The sequence below is a fragment of the Caenorhabditis remanei genome, chromosome III, assembly GCF_010183535.1.
Source record: "Caenorhabditis remanei strain PX506 chromosome III, whole genome shotgun sequence".
In the NCBI taxonomy this organism is placed as follows: domain Eukaryota; kingdom Metazoa; phylum Nematoda; class Chromadorea; order Rhabditida; family Rhabditidae; genus Caenorhabditis; species Caenorhabditis remanei.
Window position 1 is genome coordinate 1863328 of NC_071330.1, and position 19723 is coordinate 1883050.

Sequence of the window (19723 nt, forward strand, 5' to 3'; positions counted from 1 at the left end):
TATTCGGTCAATACCTTAAGCCTAACCCGGCTCATAAAGTCTTCTCAGACCCACAAGGAATGTTTGACCTACCGAAAGTGTATGTTTTCAGGTTGTAACTGTTCGTCGTCACTCACAGCCAACTCCTAGACCTACAACCACGTCGCACTCAACCGTTTCCCGCTTCTTCACTCTTCCGTCGTACTCTTCCCCCGACATTGGCGCCGTTTATCATTTTGACCCGTCTAAGCGCTCTTTATCTAACTCCGCCCCTTTTCCATCCCTATATAAGCTGACATTTCTCATGATCTAGGCAGTTCTTACGGGGTTTGTCCCGAGACTGATTTCTCTCCTTGTTTCGCCTTTCACTCATTTATTGTAAACTCAAAGTGCGTTAATAAATTAGTAGTTTAAGTACAAAAGTCTTACGTTGCTTACTGGTAGCAGCATCGTTTGTTTTTCTTTCATTTTTAAGAATTACTTTAAGACCCACCCACGCTTCCCACCCGTACTTTCTACTCTTCCTTTTTATTAGCATTGGCGCGGGACCATAACCCGACTTTCTCTTTGTGTTTACACCCCACCCACCCACCCCTTTCTGTAGACAGCGCGCGTCTCCTTTTAGGTTCTTGTCTGGTGTAGGTTTATGTTAGGTTTTAGAATTCTCTGAGGGGGTAATCGGCGTAGGATGCGCTTCCCGTTTTATAAGCTTCGTTTAATTTTGTCACGTATTTTTCTCGTTGCTTGTTACCGGGGCAGCACATGCGAAGGTGGAAACACCGACGCGCTGCCTACGGCTTAAAATCTCTTGATTTTTTTCCGTACAATTTTTTTCAACCGGCTTCGGCCGCATTTTCCCTTTTCGGTAGCACATGGGCTGCCGGAAACCTTTTCTCGAAATGGAAGCCCGGTTCAGTTTCGGCCGTGGTCGTTCGAATCGTTTGAGTATCGTTCCATGGCTCTTATTCATTTGGAGTGGGACAGTATCGATGGATTTGGATCGACTCACGGATGGCCTGAAAAGGATTCTGCCACAGGAAAGACAAGGATTCTGGAACAAACAATCGACAAGTGTCTGCAACAATCCGGAATTCGTGAAGGACAAGAAGTTCGTCATTTCTGTAACCGAGGAACAAATCGTGACAAGTGTTGACAATTCAGCGCAAGCTGAGTCTGATATGCAACCAGGACAGTACAGTCTGGAATCAGTGGTCAACTCAATGCATTGGGCATTGATGGGATAACCAGATGGGAGTCCAGTACATTGTGAGGAGGGGTATTCCCTTGAGAATCACGACAGGATCAAGAAAGTTGACATCAATCAAGTCAATTTCGGTTCGGATGGAACCTGTATTTGCTTCTAGGCAGGACTTTAAGGCCTATTGAAGCTGGAGAAACAAGAAGATGTGGAGACGTCCACACTGGATACTTTTATATGGACTAGGCTAAGATGAGAGCCGGAAGTCATCGCTCAATCATCAATCGGAGCTGCTCAGGAACATGGTCCTGATGGGTCTTCTGGCGTTGAAGGCGTAAAGGTGAGCCCTGGTATCACGGCCACAATATGCGAAGGTCGCAAGACCGACGCGGGGGCTAGTGATAGCGTAGAGGGCTGTTACGGAAACATTTTAAACCGAGCTCGACTCAAATTATGAAACACTTTCACGTGTTATGGCAACTACATTGGCGGATATGGTACAGATCGCGCCGTTTTATGGATCCAGCAGGAAGGATCTGAACGTTTTCATTCGGTCGATAAAAGACGGATACAACATGACAGAGGAGACAACGAAGTCTGGAAATAAAGGAATCCTGGATAAGAAGAAAGACGCTACGTTCGACAAGCGGGTCGATGAATTCAAGAAAGGATTTGCACTTTCAGTAATGGATGGACGCCATCGCAAGCAACTTCGTTCGAGGAGGTTGCGGTTGAAGAATCTTACGAACCTATAACACTCGGTGAAACAGATTCGCGACAATTCAACAACGGCTAACGCTCAGGAACATGGTCCTGACAAGTCTTCTGATGCTGAAGACGTGAAGAGAACGTCCTGTTGTTTCAGCCACGTTATGCGAAGGTCGAAAGACCGACGCGGTGGATAGTGATAACATGTAAGGACAACGCAAAAACAATCAAGCTGAATTATGCTCAAATTTGGAGAGCATTTGTGGCAAATGTTATAAAAAGAAAATAAAATAAGGAGATGATTACTGCTCAAAGAAAGTCAAAAGACGGAACAAGCAAAAAAAGGACCTGAATACTATCACACGGTCGTCAGAAAGAAGGAGTCGTCATCGAAGACAACAACAAACAAGAAAGAAAATTCGGAGGCGAATGAAACAAGTTTCGCAGGCGAAGTTCTTGGACAAATTATGCGAAGGTCGCAAGACCGACGCGGCTGCTACCCCCGAGCACCCATCCACCATTGTTACTCGTCAACCGCTCAGTGAGCATTCTGATATGAATTTGATCAAGAACTCGAGTTGTACACTCACGTTGGAAGAGAAGAAATTGGATACTGAGTCAAGTCAAGGAGTAGTGGAGAAGCCACAGACAACTGAAGACGAAATGTCGGATTTCATCCGAGAAATTGAAGAGCCAGGATACGAGTGCGAGGAGGAGGAAATCCGTGTAGACGAGCTGCAAAGCTCGGACGGTAGGAGAGAGGAGAATGTTGCAACATCGTCGGTTGTTACAGATCCGGCTGTCAATGTTATAAGAGCGCCAACACCAGACTCGTCAGCAGAAGATGGAAACATTGAGACCGTTCCCAACAGGGTACCGATTAGAGCACCATCACCGGACCCATGGCTCGCAGCACCAACAATGGAGAGTGTCTATGAATCCGAGGATCTTGAGGAGATCATGTCGTCAGATTACCACAAATATGCACAGTATTATGAGAATGGTGAAGAAGGTGAAGAAAAACCGAAAGATCCGAAGAAGAAAGCTCTGGCCCGCGAAACATCGACCTCCATTCAGCAGTTTCGTAAGTATTCGTGGGGTATTAGAGATGTTCCGTACGAGTCGCCGGACGCACTTCCACAGAGTCTCCAGGACAACAAGTTCGTCATAGTCCCATCGTCGAGGCCTTATGCATTGTATATGGTAATGGAAACTGACGGAGGTTCGTTCATGTGTACACCGATCAGACGTGAGGTTGTTGCCGACGACAGGCCCGATTTATACGCAATTCGGCTGGACTGTTCAGCTTACGACTCGGCGTCGGCAAGGAATTTTGACATCACTGATGTCTACTTGATGGACATCTTGTTTATCGAAGAGATCGTGAGGCGACAAAACGCTAGGCCAGAAGACTTCATTACGAATATCGAGCAGGCGAGAAAATTCTCGAGCCACAAATACTGGAAAGTGAAGACCTGTTGCCGTCTGCCACGAGACATGCTGTATAATGAGTCTGGAATGCACATTGCCGGTTGCGAAACCCGGAAAACGAGGTCCTTCTTAGTCAACAACGTAGAAGAAACTGCAATCGCACGAGTGAAAGATTGTAGAGGTGCTGACATTTCCAAGTTTGTAGCTATTGATGTTATCCGCCCACTCATCCAACCCGGAGCGTGGTTACCCGGATTCAAGCCTCCGTTCGGCGTGGAAGACAGAGTAGTAAGATCGGTCCAATACCACCTTGACCTGCCCCACATTCTGCCACAAGCAATCAAGGTATATCCGCTGGATGAACGACGTGAGAAGCTTCTGGAGCACGCACCGGACGTGTTCAGCAGAGATGTCGAGCCGACTCAACAGGATTTCATGCGCCTACAGACACTGACAAAGTTCGGAATCTATACGAGCGAGGCTATGGCATCAGCATACTACGACGGTCATAAATATTACGGTCAAGTGGAAAGGGCGACCGAAGGAAGATACACGGAAATCGTTATCAAGTTGGCACTGCCGGAAGGTCAGCACTTCGCGAAGGAGAAATGGCGTCAAGGCACTCGCCTGTCTCTCAGATTCGAATCAACAGCCCTGAAGGCAACTCTTCTGTCAATCGTCGCCGACAAGGGCTCAGCAACAATTAGGGTGAAACCACTAAGGAGGGATTCTTTCGTGTTGAAAGCTTCGGAAGCAGTCGGTCTCCCAGTGTTCGCGATGCACCAGTTGGAAAGTCCAAGACAGCGGGTCTTCAGGCTAATGGGAATCAAGACAATTCCCCGATTCAGGAACTGGATGCCAGCGATGACAATGTTGATTGCGTTACACGGCGGAAAACCACTCCCTCCGTTGGCGAAACGCGAAGGATCAGCGGCTTACAGCATCGCCGGATTAAATTTGACGGATGAACAAGGAGCTGTTCTGAGTCTGATGAAGTCAGAAGAGTTTGTTGCGTGCACGGTAAACTGCGGACCAGGTTCGGGCAAGACGACCACAGTCATGAGCGCGCTGGTCAAGTGCGTCAAGTCGGCGAGTCACGAATTCGCAGTGTTCACAGGAAATTCCAATTCCGCGGTGACACAAGGAGTCGCAACGCTGAAGCGTGTGGATCCAGAGGGTTCGATCCCAGCTATCCGTCTGATCACAGCTAACCACAGACAAGTCGTCGACGAAACGGCAACGACTGACATCGACTATCCGATCGTCTGGCCTGATGTGCTCAGAAAACAGGTTTTACTGGAGGACGCGAGTAATCTGAAACCACGACAGTACACGATTTCGGCGGTGATGCACCTGAAACGAAACTCATTGATCCGTAAGCGGGATCTGAAAAACCGATTCTTACGTGATGCAATCACTGAGAAGCCAGGAGAAAAGCCAGAACAACCAGTGCACTCCTTGATGGAAACACTTTTCCGGATCATGAAGCCTAAAGTGATCATAGGAACGGCTGACACTCTGCGCCAGACTTTCAAAACTGAACCATTCTTGGATAATTGGAAGACTTGGGTGAGGAATGTCGTGGTGGACGAGTCGAGTCAGATCGGACACCACACAGTAACGAACTTAGCCTTCTGTTTCCCACGAGGCAAATTTCTGTTCGTCGGAGATGCGATGCAGTTGCCACCATACGCGGAGCATTCTTACCCTCAGAACCTGTACCGCATACATAGTGGTCCCGTTTTCGCCAACACCATCCATCGTCAGTTGATTCCCAATTTATCACTCACCCGTTGTTACCGATGCCCCAGTCAGAGTGTGGAGCTGATTTCTCGACTGTACTATAATGGACAATTGACTGCCGCTAAGAAACCATCCAATGAGAATCAGATGCTGAAAAGACTGGGTCTACCTGATAGAACGCCTTCCGTCATCATCAATACATCTTCGGAGGAACGGAAAGAAGGCACTTCCTGGACGAATCAGCAAGAAATGATATACGCCATACGGCTGGCAGAAAGATTCTTAACAACTCCAGAGTGTGAAGGAAAGACAATGGCTATCATCTCATTCTACTTGGCCCAAAGCCAAGAAGTGGCAGCAGTAGCACCAGCTGGAATCCACGTCGGATCTGTCGACGCAACTCAAGGTCGCGAATACGATCTTGTCGTTCTGCTCACCACAAGAAGTCAAGAATTTTCGGAGTTCGCGTGCTCACCCGAGCGTTTCACAGTAGCGGTGTCAAGACACCGTGAGGCTCTGGTAGTCCTGGGCAACACTCGTCGAATGATGAAGCCAGACAATTGGAAAGCTCTGTTGGACGCCACCGCCAAGTCGTCAATCATCAATGCCACCGCTGTTCCATTCCTGAGGAACTCAAACAAGTGAAGAGACACCGAGACGTATACGAAGGTTGTAAAACCGACGTGTTCTCAGGCCTCATCACTTTTGCTCTCCGTTCAACCAATTTCAACTTAACCATCTCATGTATACCGAAGTCAACATCGCTTCAATCAACGACTTCAACGTAATAACCGCAAGTTTATTTTTGGGTTATTTTAGTCCCTTTTGGACTTCCCGTTTAAAACATCTTTTGCCCCGACCGAGGGCGGTCGTCTCGTTTTAAAGGGGGGAGGTGTAAGGTATTCGGTCAATACCTTAAGCCTAACCCGGCTCATAAAGTCTTCTCAGACCCACAAGGAATGTTTGACCTACCGAAAGTGTATGTTTTCAGGTTGTAACTGTTCGTCGTCACTCACAGCCAACTCCTAGACCTACAACCACGTCGCACTCAACCGTTTCCCGCTTCTTCACTCTTCCGTCGTACTCTTCCCCCGACATTGGCGCCGTTTATCATTTTGACCCGTCTAAGCGCTCTTTATCTAACTCCGCCCCTTTTCCATCCCTATATAAGCTGACATTTCTCATGATCTAGGCAGTTCTTACGGGGTTTGTCCCGAGACTGATTTCTCTCCTTGTTTCGCCTTTCACTCATTTATTGTAAACTCAAAGTGCGTTAATAAATTAGTAGTTTAAGTACAAAAGTCTTACGTTGCTTACTATATTTCAGATTATGATATTTTAGACAACTCTAAGAAACTTCCATCATTGGAAATATGCTAAAAATTGCCACGAATCCCGTTATCCTGGAGCTTCGGTGGAAGAGTTTTTCCATGCGGCCGTGTAGTCCTCTCGGACAAGATTTTTGCTCAATTACTCGTTTTCGCCCTTTTTTTCAACAAAATTTCGTAGTTTTTCTTTCTTTTTTTAGTAAAAATTGAAAAACTGACAAAAAAGAACGAAAGTTTGTTGGAAAAAGTGAGAAAACAAGGAATTGTGCACAAATCTTGTCCGAGAGGACTACACGACCGCTCGGAAAAACTCTTCCACCTAGACCCGTTTTGAGTCAGGAGAACAAAAAAAAAAAGATTTTCGACCTTGAATTTGTCTATTTTTTGCCATTTTTTGAGTCAAACCTTCTTCCTTCGAAATTATATCCTTTTTTCGTAAAAAAATCAACTTTTCTTGATGAAAAGCTGTCCGAAAACTGACTTTTTGTCGTTTTTTCAACCAAAACATGGAAAATTCAATTCAAATTACTTTAAATATTCTGTTTTCACATCTGTTTTGGAGGCGGAGTCTCAAAAATCTTCTCCGCCGAGAGGACTACACGGCCACCAAGGTGGAAGAGTTTTTCAGCGCGGCCGTGTAGTCCTCTCGGACAAGACTTCTTTCCAATTCCTCGTTTTCTAACTTTTTCCAACAAGTTTTCTCAGTTTTTTTTTCTTCTATTTTTTCTCGATTTAAATCGGAAAAAAACTCAAAAATTTATTGAAAAGGTTAGAAAACGAGGAATTGAGCAAAAATCTTGTCCGAGAGGACTACACGACCGCTCGGTAAAACTCTTCCACCAAAGCTCATTTTGAGTCATGATAACGATTTTTGAAGCGATTTTTAGCATATGAATCAGTAGTAAAAGTTTCTTAGAATTTTTAGATGCATAGTTGTACGGAATGACATTTTTCGATTTCCGGAATACGGAATCCGGAATGATCTGTAAAATTTGCAAAACCAAGTCATTTTTTCGAGTGTTTTTATGATAAATAAAGTTAAAGACTACTTTTAAGAACTTCAAAACTGAAAAAGAAGTACTATAGTCGTCTTTTAAACTCAAAAAATTTGAAATTTCAACTTCTGGATTCCGGAATCCGGAACCGGTAAGAGATTTTTCATTTTCCCGAACCGAAATAGAAAAAAAAATCTGAATTCCGCAATTCCAGAATCCGGATTCCAGATAACTATGATCCGGAATATCGGAATCTGAAATAAACAAAATACTACTTCAGTCCTCTCCTTTTTGAATAGCTTTGAAACGCGCCAACGCCACGCCAGACTCTGCTCTCTATTCTCTTGAAAATTTGCAATTTTCAGATAGAAATTCTGACTTTTTCTTTAAATTTGAAGTTTTTATCAATCGTTTGAATCGCGCCAACGTCACCCCAGATTTGTTTTTAACTCTAAAATATGGACTTTTCAGCACAAAAATCTACTTTCTGTATTTCTGAAACGCGTCAACGGAGCGCCAGTCTTCTTTTTTTGTAATTTTCAGCACAAAATTCTAGCGTTGTCTCCCAAAACGCGCTAACGGCGCCGCAGCGTCTATGTTTTTCAGTCCTCCTCATATTCACAGGAGAAACCCGGTTCTTCAATTGTGTCCCTTACTTCAACGTGCTACTCCCGGCCCCTCCAATCGGAATCGACGTCGACGGTGCTCCGTGTGAATGCGTTGGTGTCGTCGTCGCCGAATTCGTAATAGCCGTCGGAATCGAATGAAGTGACGATGATTCAGGCAAAGAGCACAACGAGGGTGTCGGTTGATGAGGGGACGACGACGAGGCGGACATAATCGACGAAGCAGAAGTGACAGTATTCGGGAAGCTAACCGAGATATGAGTACTGTGAGTACTCGTTGTGTGGGCGTGGCTTAACGCGGTGGAATGATGAGTGCTCGGAGGACTCGTCGGAAGCACTTTCTCTGCGTCTCTCTTCTTCTCGGCAACTATCGCCTTATTCCACGTGGTTAGAGATTGAAGCATCAGACGGAGAGAGTCATCCAGAATTTGTGGATAGAAATCAGAGATTTGAGACTGAATTAATGAGATGTGACTGATGAATACTTGTTCTCGCCAGTCGGGGAACTCTCCGATTATTGTTTGAAGCGTTATTCCAGACATGTTCCGGAGTTCTTCGTCGAGATGGACCGTCAGCCGGGTCAGCAGATCGATTAGGTCCTGAAAATAGCAATTTAGGGGCAGGGATGTGCGTATGGAGGCGCTTTGGGCGCTGAAAGATTTCAAAGTTGGCGAAAATGCGATGAGAGAGAGAATGTGTAAAATCGAGAGCGTGTGTCTGCGTCTCTCCATTTCGCACACTCTTTCTCGTCGCATTTTCTAATTTCGGCTGTAAATGCGAGGCGCTCAACGCCACCCGGGCACATACCTGTTTAGGGGGTGAGGTTCCGCCCACTTAAAATTTTTTTTTTGATTTTGGCGGGCGATAGATGACTAAAATCCGATAAAAGGTGATATTTGAACTGAAAATAGCAATTTAGGGGGTTAGGCTCCGCCCATTATTTCAATTTTCTGATAAAAGGCGGTTTTTGAACAAAAGAAATTGCAAAAGTTATAATTTTTTCGCAGTTTAGGGTTAAGCTCCGCCCATTTTTCAGATTTCGCAGGAGAATCTGAAAAAAGGTGAGTTTTGAACGAAAAAATCGCTTAAATTTCGAAATTTGAAATATAGGCCACGCCCACATTTTGAATTTTTGCAATTGCGGCACCAACTAGGACGTGATTTACGACAAGAAGTAGAAAATGTGCGACGGAATTGCAAAATTCTGATTTCAGGAGGCTCCGCCCACTTTTTGCAAAATGCGGCGCGGTTTGAATTTTTTGAGTTTTTGGAGAAAAGATGATAAATTGTGCGGCCAAATTGAAAAAAGTCAAAATATAGGCCACGCCCACTTTTTGAATTTTTGCAATTACGGCACAACTTGGTTTGTGATTTTTTTCAAGAGGCTCCGCCCACTTTCTGCAAAATGCGGCGTGGTTTTTTAATTGTTTCGTTCAGTTTTTTCCAATTTTGGCGAAAAAATAACAAACTGTGCGGCTAAATTGCAAAAAATGTGATTTTAGGCCACGCCCACATTTTGCAGCCTGCGGCTGACAGCTTGGTTGACGATCATTTTTTCGAAATTTCAAAAAAATTTCGATCATTCTTAAAAACTGTGCGGCAAAACTGCAACTTAGGCCACGCCCACTTTCATGCAATCTGCGGCACAGTTAGGGGTATTTTGGCGCCAAAAAATCTAATTTGAAATAAGACCACGCCCACTCACCACATGTGACATTGGATCCGGTAGAAGTCTCGGGATCGCGGCAATACAAGTTCTGAACAGATCGAGTTTCGGTTTCGCATCGCCACTTATCAACTCGTCGGGCTCTTTTCCACGATTCTGGATGGATGACATCATGAGAGGTTTACCGATTTGAGTGTCGAGAAGGCGGAGAATACTGTCGAATGCTTTACGGCATTGCGGGTAGAACTGGTCGATTCCGATGGATCTGGAATGATATTGGTTATGGTTAGAAGGGTGAAGACGTGAGAGGATTCTGAATCTGTTTTCAGATTTTGGCAAGGACCATTCAGGAGAGATCAGGATCCTGATCAAAAGAAGGTATGGCTAAAAAGCTGTAGACGTGAGGATTCTGAATCCGTTTTCAAATTATGACTAGGATCGAAATGGCGTGAGATACAGTACCCCGAGTACTGGAGAATCTCGCTCCAGATCAAAAATCTGAGTTCAGAGGAAAATTCTGGTGAATCTGGTATGACTAGAAAGCTGAAGACGTTAGGATTAAGAATCCGTTTTCAAATATTGATCAGGATGGAAATGGCGTGAGATACAGTACTCCAAACTCTGGACGATTTTAATCCTGACTTTCAGAGGTTAAATTTGATAAAATTGGCATTCTTAGAAAGCTGAAGACGTGAGGATTCTGAATCCGTTTTCAAATTATGACTAGGATGGAAATGGCGTGAGATACAGTACTCCAAACTCTGGACGATTTTAATCCTGACTTTCAGAGGTTAAATTTGATAAAATTGGCATTCTTAGAAAGCTGAAGACGTGAGGATTCTGAATCCGTTTTCAATTTTTGCCCAGGATCAAAATTATGCAAGATACAATACTCCGAACTCTGGACGATTTTAATCCTGACTTTCAGAGGGAAATTCTGATAAAACTGGCATTCTTAGAAAGCTGAAGACGTGGTGATTCTGAATCAGTTTTCAATTTCTGCCCAGGATCAAACTGACGCAGATTCTGAAGATCCAGAGGTCTTCAGCTCTTCAAAAATCTCATCTTTTGTTTAAAAACGACCTCCAAGAGACTGTCCACCAAACCACATGACCCCTCCCCCCTTCTCCTTCGATAATAAGCCACGCCCCCTTGTGGATGACGAACACTATCAGAGGGCACTCGTGACACACACGCACTATTTGTATATGTCACTTCTCGAGAGTCGATGTCGATAAAAATGAAACAGTTTTGTTACTCTGTGTAGAGGAAAGGGATGGAGCTATATGCAAATGAGGTAATAAAAAATTAATGTGATTTTTTTGGTCTCCTTGTATTTTGTTCATTCTCTATTGTTTTTTTGGTTGATTTTGTGTGTGTGTTCTATTGATCTGTAGAGAGGACAGGAGAAACGTGGTGAAATTATAACCATGGCTGTCGCGCCGTCGGCGCTTTTTGATGATGTGTTATCTGGCAAGGTTTGACACGGATTTACAAATAAATAATCCAGTTTTTGACAAAATTGCCTGAATTTTCATTCATCTTGTTTGTTTCACAAAAGATATCCGAAGTTTTGAAAAACGGCTCCAGGACAGTTCGGAACCGAACATTTCGAAACCAGGACATTTTGAAACCGGGCGTTTTGAAACCATGACACTTTGAAACCAAACTGGAAATTTCGGTTCCCCAAAGTGTGGTTCCGAAAAGTCCCGGTGTCTAAGTTCCTGAATAAGAACTATCCCGTTTTGAAACCGTTCATGTTTTTAAAACTTCTTCGGATTCTGATCACAGCTCAGACTTCTCGAAACCTAAAATTTCGAAACTGTGGTTTTTTTCAGATTTCTTGTTTCAAAATGTTTGATTCCGAGATGTCGCAGTTTCGAGTAGTCCCGGTTTCGAAACGTCTTGGAGCCCATAAAGCAGATAATCCCGTATAAAAACCGCCCGTTTTAAAACCTTCTACTCACTTGGATATCTCATTCGTCAATGGTCTCGTTATATACTGTTTCCGTTTCGTTTTATGCACAGTTCCACTTGCAGATGGACCCATTGATTTCGGCATTGCCGGTGGGTCGTCTTTCTGTTGTAATCCATCAGCAATGACCATCAATGCACGAATTCCAACATTCATTCGTTCAGCATAGAGGGAGCGTTGAGTTCGATTATTCACGCAGAGCAGGTCGAAGATTATTTCCTGGAAAATGGGATTATAGAGGTATGTCAATTTTGAAGTTTTAAAAAAGATTTTGACTTGAAAAAACACCAATTATCAGATGTTTTCATCATGAAAATCCGGGAATTAGGTCGATTTTTGTTTAAAAACTGGTTTTTTCAACTCATAACTTTTTTAATCAAAAAACTATTAATTTTTCTATTTTTCGATGACTGTGAGCTTTCAAAGCGTCTCAAAGCGGTCTCTTTTTAAAATTTGCTCATTTCCTGATATTTGTGAAAATTTTCAGTCGAAAATACCAATACAGCCTCTTGAGCATGGAAATACTGTCATTTTAGACAGTTTTTTTGTGAAGAATCCGAATTTTAAGCTAAAAAGGATAGAAAACAGATATTTGATCGATTTAGCTGATTTTTGGTAAAATTCTCATAGTCAGTTGGAATATTTGAATTTTGACAATTCTAGGATGAAAAAGAGGAAAATTTCCAATTTGGAAAGCTTCCAGACCAATTTTTCGTTGGAAATGCGAATTTTCGGATTAGAATCAGTTTTTTGGCCACTCTTTTATCAGTTTTTCAGAAATTCACTACCAAAATTCCTTTTTTTGACAGAACACTGCTTGAGGTTTGTTAGATCGACAAATTTCGGTTCTAAGCCGTTTTGAAAGGGTTTGTTTCAAAATTCTGGCAATTTGAAACTAAACAGAAGATTTCCGGTTTCAAAACGTCCCGGAAAAGCTGGAATTTTCTGGTTCCCGGAAAAGCTGTTTTTTTTAACGTCCCGGAAAAGCTGGAATTTTCAATTCACAATTCTCGTTTTCTAAATTCATTCGTCCTTTTATCGAAAAGTTTCTATTTTTTTTTTAATGATTGTGAACTTTCAAAGCGTCGTCTGAAAACGGTCTCACTGAAATTTGCTCATTTCCTTGATTCCGACCTGATATTCTGAAGCTTCGCATCGAAATACCGACAGTTTGACCAGTTTTTGGTGAAAAATTCGAATTTTAAGCGAAAAAAACGCTATAGAACAACTCTTTGACAGATTTTTACAGATTTTTGGTCGAATTCTCTGCCAAAAATTGCTGTTTCTTGGATCGTTTTCCTTAAAAACTCCGAAATTCCGACTGAAATCGGTGGGTTTCTCCTGATTTCTAGCCAATCCAATGTACTTGATTACCTTAAAAGCAAAATCCAACTTTTGTTGTGAGATGAAATGAATGATTTTGACGAAAATGTTGAGTGGAGCGTCTCGTGGAACTGAAAATCACAATTTTCTTGGGTACAGCCCTGTTTCAGACCCGTTCCTCTCACCTATATACCGATTTCCTTTCGGAAACAAACTTCCACAAATCGAATCGAGTCGTGATCGAGTCGCCGCGTTGCCATCCGCATTGTTTCTGATCATATACACCCTGAAAATAGTGGAATTTTTGACGCTGAAAGAATTCTGAAAACGGATTCTGAATCCCCACGACGTCAGGATTCTGATTATATCCGTTTCTTTAAGAAATTCTGAAAGCAACGGTACCATAATAGTCGATACAAACTCTCCAAAGCGACTCTGGCCACTTGTGTGTCTTTATTCTTGAGATGTGACAGACATGCATTCAGGAATTGAACCCAGTTGGCGAGGAAGAAATGCTTCTGACTCACACATAGAAGACACGTGATCAAGGGGAACGCCGCCTGGAAAAAGAAAGAAAAATCTAAGATTTTTGACAAATTTTCAGTTTATTTCGATGAAATTATATTCATTTTTGATCGGTCCAGGGACGTTTCAAAACTGAGCCGAAGATAAGTTCCTGGTTTCAAAACGTCCGGTTTCCAGTTGACTCGGTTTTAAAACGGCAGGATCTGCTTCCTCGTTGCCAAACTTTTAGTTCCGAAACGTCTGGTTTTAAATCGTCTCTGTTCTGAAACGTCTCGGTTATGAAACGTCCGGTTTCAAAACGTCTAGTTACTCCAAACCACTCCGATTCGAAGTTTCTGGTTTCAAAATGTATAGATACTCTACGTTTCAAAACGTCCCGGTTTTGGAGTGTCCCCAACTTTTATCCAATTCTGAGTTGTCTCGATTTTAAAACGACCTAGTCTCAGAATGTCCCGGTTCCGAAACCTCCTATTACTACAATTCTCGAGTTGTCCCGATTTCCAAATCATTCCGATTTGAAGTTTCTGGTTTCAAAATGTCCCGGTTTTAGAGTGTCGCTTGGTTATGAAACGTCTCGGTTTCGAAACGTCCGGTTCCAAAACTTCTAGTTACTCTAAATTTCTATATGTACCGGTTATGAAACGGTTCCAAAACCTCTCGGTTTCAAAACGTCTAGTTAATTCAAATTCCGAGATGTTCCGGTTTTGAAACAAACGTCCGGTTCCTCGGTTTCCAAACTACTCCGGTTTGAAGTTTCTGGTTTCAAAAAGTCTCAGTTTCGAAACGTCTAGTTGCTCCGAAATCACTCAATTTGAAATTTCTGGTTTCAAAACGTCCCAGTTTTCTTTTCTAGGATTTTCGTGCGATTTTATGAATTTTGAGAGTATTCCCCACTAAATTTGAGTCAAATCCTACCAATTTATGTTGCTTCTTCGATATCATATCATTCGTCGTAATATAGAGCTTCTGAACCAGTGATATCAACGCAGGAATGTTGGTTTCTCGCTTTATTTGCTGAAAAATTACAGTTTTTTTTTCAGTTTTTCATATCCGAAAACTCTCTCACTGCGGCCACCGGCAACAGAATCTCCACTAGAAGACCCATGACAGCGTGTTTCACATCTTTATCCTTCACTTCCAACAGTAAACTGGCTAAATCGTCAAGAAATTTGAGTCCACTCTCGAAATCTTCGACTTGACTCGAATTAATTCGGAGAAATTTCATTGACATTATGAGGGCGACGATCTGTTGAGCCGCCGTCTGTGAGACGTCTTTTTTCAGTTCGATGATGTGAGTCATGAAGATTCTGGAATATAGAAATCGGATGGGGTTGGAGGTTGATTCGGATTAAGTATTCGAATTCGGAATCCAACAACGTTTTTACTGTCGAAAAAATAAAGTTTCGACAAGGATTTTCAAAAAAAAAATTCGCGCGCTGAAACGCGCAAGCGCATAAACTTGTGGGCGGAGCTTAAACTGCAAGCGGCGCGGTTCTTAATTTGGAAAAAACAACTGGAATTAGAACCGCGCCGCTTAATTAAGCTCCGCCCACAAGTTTATGCGCTTGCGCGTTTCAGCGCGCGAATTTTTTTTTGAAAATCCTTGTCGAAACTTTATTTTTTCGACAGTATTTATCGACAGACTTATGAAAGAGACACTGAAATTGAGTGATCTGGCGCACCTTTGACGCGTCACTCTTTCTTTTTTGAACTGAAGAAGAATTTGCAGAACTCAAAATCTGGCGTGACTTTGGCGCATTTTCTATCAAAACCTACTCACTTTTTGATGAAAAATGGAAATGACTCTCTGGCGCACCTTTGACGCGTTTTCCAACAAAAATTCATCAAAATTACAATTTTTATGAATGGTATAGTACAAAGTTTTACTGGCGCACCTTTGACTCGCTTCTGAACATGAAATTGTAGAAAAACGTTGCAGAAATCGGATTTTTAGGCGTCGAGTTGTTTGGACATTCGAAAATTTTTGAACTGTAAGTATTTCAAGGAAAGACCCCCAGAAACCAGTTTTTGAGTTCAAAATTTCAAAAAATTTCAGTCAAAATCAAAAAATCACTATTTTTACTTAATTTTTGAAAATTTCAGCAGAAATTTCCAACATTTTTCGAGGAATTTTTTTTTTCAAATTTGTAAAGCTGAAATTCATACTTGCAACGGGCCGGGCCGGGCCGGGCCGGGCCGATTTGAGAATTTTCACCGGCCCGGCCCGGCCCGGCCCGGCCCGGCCCGGTCGGCCCGGGTCATAGTACAAAAATTTGAAAATTTGAATTTTTTTGAAAATTTTTTGATTTTTTCGCAAAAAAGTCGAATTTTCGACTATTTTTTTACATATCGATAAAACTCAAGTTTACATAGGATTTTTGACTATTTTTGACGAAAATTTCAAAAAATTTCGAAAAATTTTGTGAAAAAGTTGTGCTCATTTTTTGACTCCGGGCCGACCGGGCCGGGCCGGGCCGGCAACTTTCTCTACCGGCCCGGCCCGGGCCGGGCCGACGGGCCGAGCCGGGCCGGGCCGATATTTTGCAAGTCTGCTGAAATTGTTATTTCTAGCTTCTCCCATATACATATTTCCGTATTCTCATAATATTCAAATACCTAGTTTTTCGAAAAGCTCCGCCCACATTATGGTCACGCCCATTTCTACCAAATCTTTCATTTTCAAAGACGTGTCTTTAGTTGCTAGAACCTGAATGTTTGAATTCGTAGCTCCGCCCACATTAAGGCCACGCCCATTTTTGAAATTCTGTCAAACCATAGTTGTCAGGGCCCAAATGCTGGCGGCAAAAATTCAAATCTTTTGAAGTTTTTTCGCAAAAAAAATCAACTTTTCGACTATAATTCTGAAAAAATATCAAAATTATTTACATTTTTGATATAAAATAGAAAAAAAAAGTCAACGTTTTAAAATGATATTTGATATTCTGCATGACTTTCAGAAACTTTTCTAGTCTCACGAGCTAGACTCCGCCCATTTCAGTCAGTTCTCCTGTATTACCTATGAATATGGCTGAAATAAGTGCTTGAAAGAACTCCTAACACTTCTCCATACGTCTCTGCAACCACTAAATGATTCGTTTTGTTGATTCCGACTGTTGATCTGCAAAATAATGTGTAAAATCTTAAAATCTTGGGTTCCCAATTACTCACGGCTCTCGATACTGTACATTTTTGAAGCAAATCTCGAGAACTTTCTTCACTAGAGGATCACATTGTGGTAGATGGAACTCCACTTGTGGTAGGATTTCAATTAGAACCAAACAGAAGAGATAATTGACTGCCAACAGTTTTTTAGCCAGTTTTAGACGGAGATCCGGTCTGAAAACAATGGGGTATTCAGTGGGTCAAAATTGACTAAAAATTACTGAAAAAAACGCAATTTTCTCTGAAAAATGAGCCTTAAATCCAGATTATTGGCTCGAAATCGTTATAAAATCAGAATTTTCGACCCTGGGGTGTCGTTGACGCGTTTCAGATATTACAAAATTGAATACTAAAGTTTTTTGAACATTAGGTGACAGAATTTCAATTGAACAGGCTGGGGCGCCGTTGACGCGTATTTTTATTCAAATTTTTAGACTCCGCCTTCAAAAAAAGATGTGAAAATGGAATATTTATAGTGAATTAGATTAAAAATTTCGCATGTTTTGGTGGAAAAAACAATTAAAAATCAGTTTTTGGACAGTTTTCACCGTTGATTTTTAAATGAAAAATGCATATAATTTCGAGAAAAAAAGCGTTTTTACTCAAAAAATGGCAAAAAATAGACAATTTTCTGACGTCAAATTCGTCTATTTTTTGCTATTTTCTGAGTGAAAACGCACTTTCAATGAAAGTTTAGGCTTTTTTTTTACCAAAAAATCAACTTTTCGAGGTGAAAATTGCGCAAAAACTGATTTTTAATTGTTTTTTCCACCAAAACATGCGAAATTTTTAATCTAAACTACTATAAATATTCCGTTTTCATATCTGTTTTGAAGGCGGAGTCTAAACATTTGAATAAACATACGCGCCAACGGCGCCCCAGACTATTTTCTATGTTCAACTTGAATTCACATCTAAAACGCGTCAACGGCACCCCAGCGTCAGAAATTTGAGTTTTACATCGATTTCGAGCCATTAATTTAGATTTTTGACTCATTTCCAGCCACATATATACCAGAGTTGCGCGGAATTCCGACTTCCGGATAAGGAATTTTACTTCCGACTTCCGTCATTACATGGAATTTCGGAAAAGTGCATTTCGCAGAAATACATTGAAAAATGGTCTAAAAGGACAGAAAGTAGGCTTTTCTACAGCCAAAAACTAGTTTTCCACTGATTTTCGCGAATTTCATGATTTCTCTCTTAGAGTTTTTGAAAGTTTGAGAAAAAATCTAATTCCGACTTCCGACTTCCGGGCGTTTTTTCACTTCCGACTTCCGGATAAGAAATTTTCACTTCCATGCAACTCTGATATATACAAAGTCCAAGAAATGAGAACTTTTCAGCTTCAAAAATGATTTTTTAGGACATTTTCAGCTACAAATCCCCAATTTTAGCATAAAAATTGCAGTTTTTCAGCTAACAACTGTCATTTTCAGCCAATTTTAAGCCATTGAAACTCACGTAATATTAGGAGAGAGCATAGAAAGTGACAGCGATTCATCGTATTTCTCATGCCACTCGACAAGAATCTTCAGAATTGGCGGCAGACAAATCTCGGAGAGTCCATGAAGAGTATGACAGAGATTGTCGAAATACAAGTCTCCGCCCCTTTGAAGTGTCTTGTTGAGCATTTTTTCGATTGGTTCCTCCTCGGTTACTGTATTCAATTTCCGTTCGAAACAATTGAAAAGATCCATTAGAGACGCCTGTCCGACGAATGGACCACTAGATTGAGTCAGATCGAGAGGACCGAGAGTTACCATACGAGTGCCACCCCATGGTAGTTCACATGTTGCTATTCTGGAAATTAATTAATGGTTTTTTTGTGAGTTTTTCAGCTGGAAACTTGAAATTTTGGTGAATTTTTGTTATTAGAACGGCACGCTTCTAGAAGTATTCTTACAACCGCGCTCTACCGAAACCGAAGAAAACTGTGTGCGAAATTGAGAGACCCAGAGAAAAATAGACATCTCTCAAGGTCATTTCGGTGGAGCGCAGTTGTAAAAACAGTGCTGAGCTAGTAGCATAGATTTCGAGTGGTTTTGATGTTTTTTTAGCTGGATTAACTAGTTTTTAAGTATAAAATAAGCTAAAAAATGATTATTTCCAGATAAAAATTTGGAATTTCAATGATTTTATTGATTTTCCGAATTGTTTTTTTTTTATTCGGGGTTTTCAGCGATTTTCCGAGATTTCTACTGCATTTTTCGATGATCTAATTGATTTTTCAGCTTCAAATGAGTCTAATTTAATCACTTTCAGGCAAAAATTGTCTTTTTTCAGAGAAAATTGATTTGCTTTTATTTTTTAAATTAAAAAGCTTCTTAAAAAAGGTTTATACCAATATTTCGGGGTTTTTAAAATGTGTTTTTAGCTGATTTAATGGATTTTTAAAAACAAAATAAGCTTAGAATGATTATTTTCAGACAAAAATTCACAATTTTAGCAAATTTCAATTTTCTAAAAACAATCTTTCAAAATCGAGATTTTTAAAACTTTTAATGCATATATAGCTGATTTAACCACCTTTTCGGCATAAAATCAGTCAAGATCAGCCATTTTCTGTGATTTTCATCTAAAAATTCACATTTTCAGTAATTCTATAAAAATCTCCAATTTTCTCTTTTTCCGATCGATTTTTTTCAATATTTTCCATTCAATTTTAACTTTCTTCTTTAATTTTTTCAATAAAATCCAACTCTTACTTATCAGCAGTCGATCTAACCGTCAGTGTGCCGGGGTCGCTTTTCCGGCGACCCAGACGCCCTTTTTTGGTGACAGAACTCATTCGTTCATGAATTTTTGGTTATTCTGAAATATAGAGAATACTTTTTATTCCTTTGAAAACTGAAAAAATGAAAAATTCTCTGCAAAAAGTGTTTTGAAATCCTCGATAATTAATGGAAAAGAGCGAAAAATCGAAATGGCCGTGGCCGAAGTCAGCGGGGGAGTTAGGCCACGAGCTGTGTACTCCTCGAGGACGAAAAGAATTAAATAAATTTTATTTTAAAAAGGTATTTTCAGGCTGATTTCAGGCAAAAAACCAACAAAAATCAACTTT

General features: G+C 41.3%; 3 protein-coding genes across 3 annotated transcripts; 2 read left to right on the forward strand and 1 right to left on the reverse strand.

The window, feature by feature from the left end:
- Positions 1–878: 878 nt before the first annotated feature.
- On the forward strand, positions 879–1223 carry GCK72_008513 (uncharacterized protein; the record flags this gene model as incomplete). The annotated part of the gene is made up of 1 exon (XM_053726867.1): positions 879–1223. One exon carries the CDS (start codon positions 879–881, stop codon positions 1221–1223), a length of 345 nt encoding a protein of 114 aa, XP_053586444.1.
- A 427-nt stretch (positions 1224–1650) lies between these two features.
- Positions 1651–1932, forward strand: GCK72_008514 (uncharacterized protein; the record flags this gene model as incomplete). The annotated part of the gene is made up of 1 exon (XM_053726868.1): positions 1651–1932. The coding sequence occupies one exon, from the start codon at positions 1651–1653 to the stop codon at positions 1930–1932; it is 282 nt and encodes a 93-aa protein (XP_053586445.1).
- A 6102-nt stretch (positions 1933–8034) lies between these two features.
- GCK72_008515 (uncharacterized protein) lies at positions 8035–19450 on the reverse strand (the record flags this gene model as incomplete). Its single annotated transcript, XM_053726869.1, has 12 exons — positions 8035–8607; positions 9714–9939; positions 11642–11868; positions 13024–13103; positions 13158–13258; positions 13375–13532; positions 14413–14511; positions 14564–14804; positions 16514–16615; positions 16666–16833; positions 18124–18462; positions 19368–19450. The coding sequence occupies 12 exons, from the start codon at positions 19448–19450 to the stop codon at positions 8035–8037; spliced, it is 2397 nt and encodes a 798-aa protein (XP_053586446.1).
- Between the last annotated feature and the right edge of the window lie 273 nt (positions 19451–19723).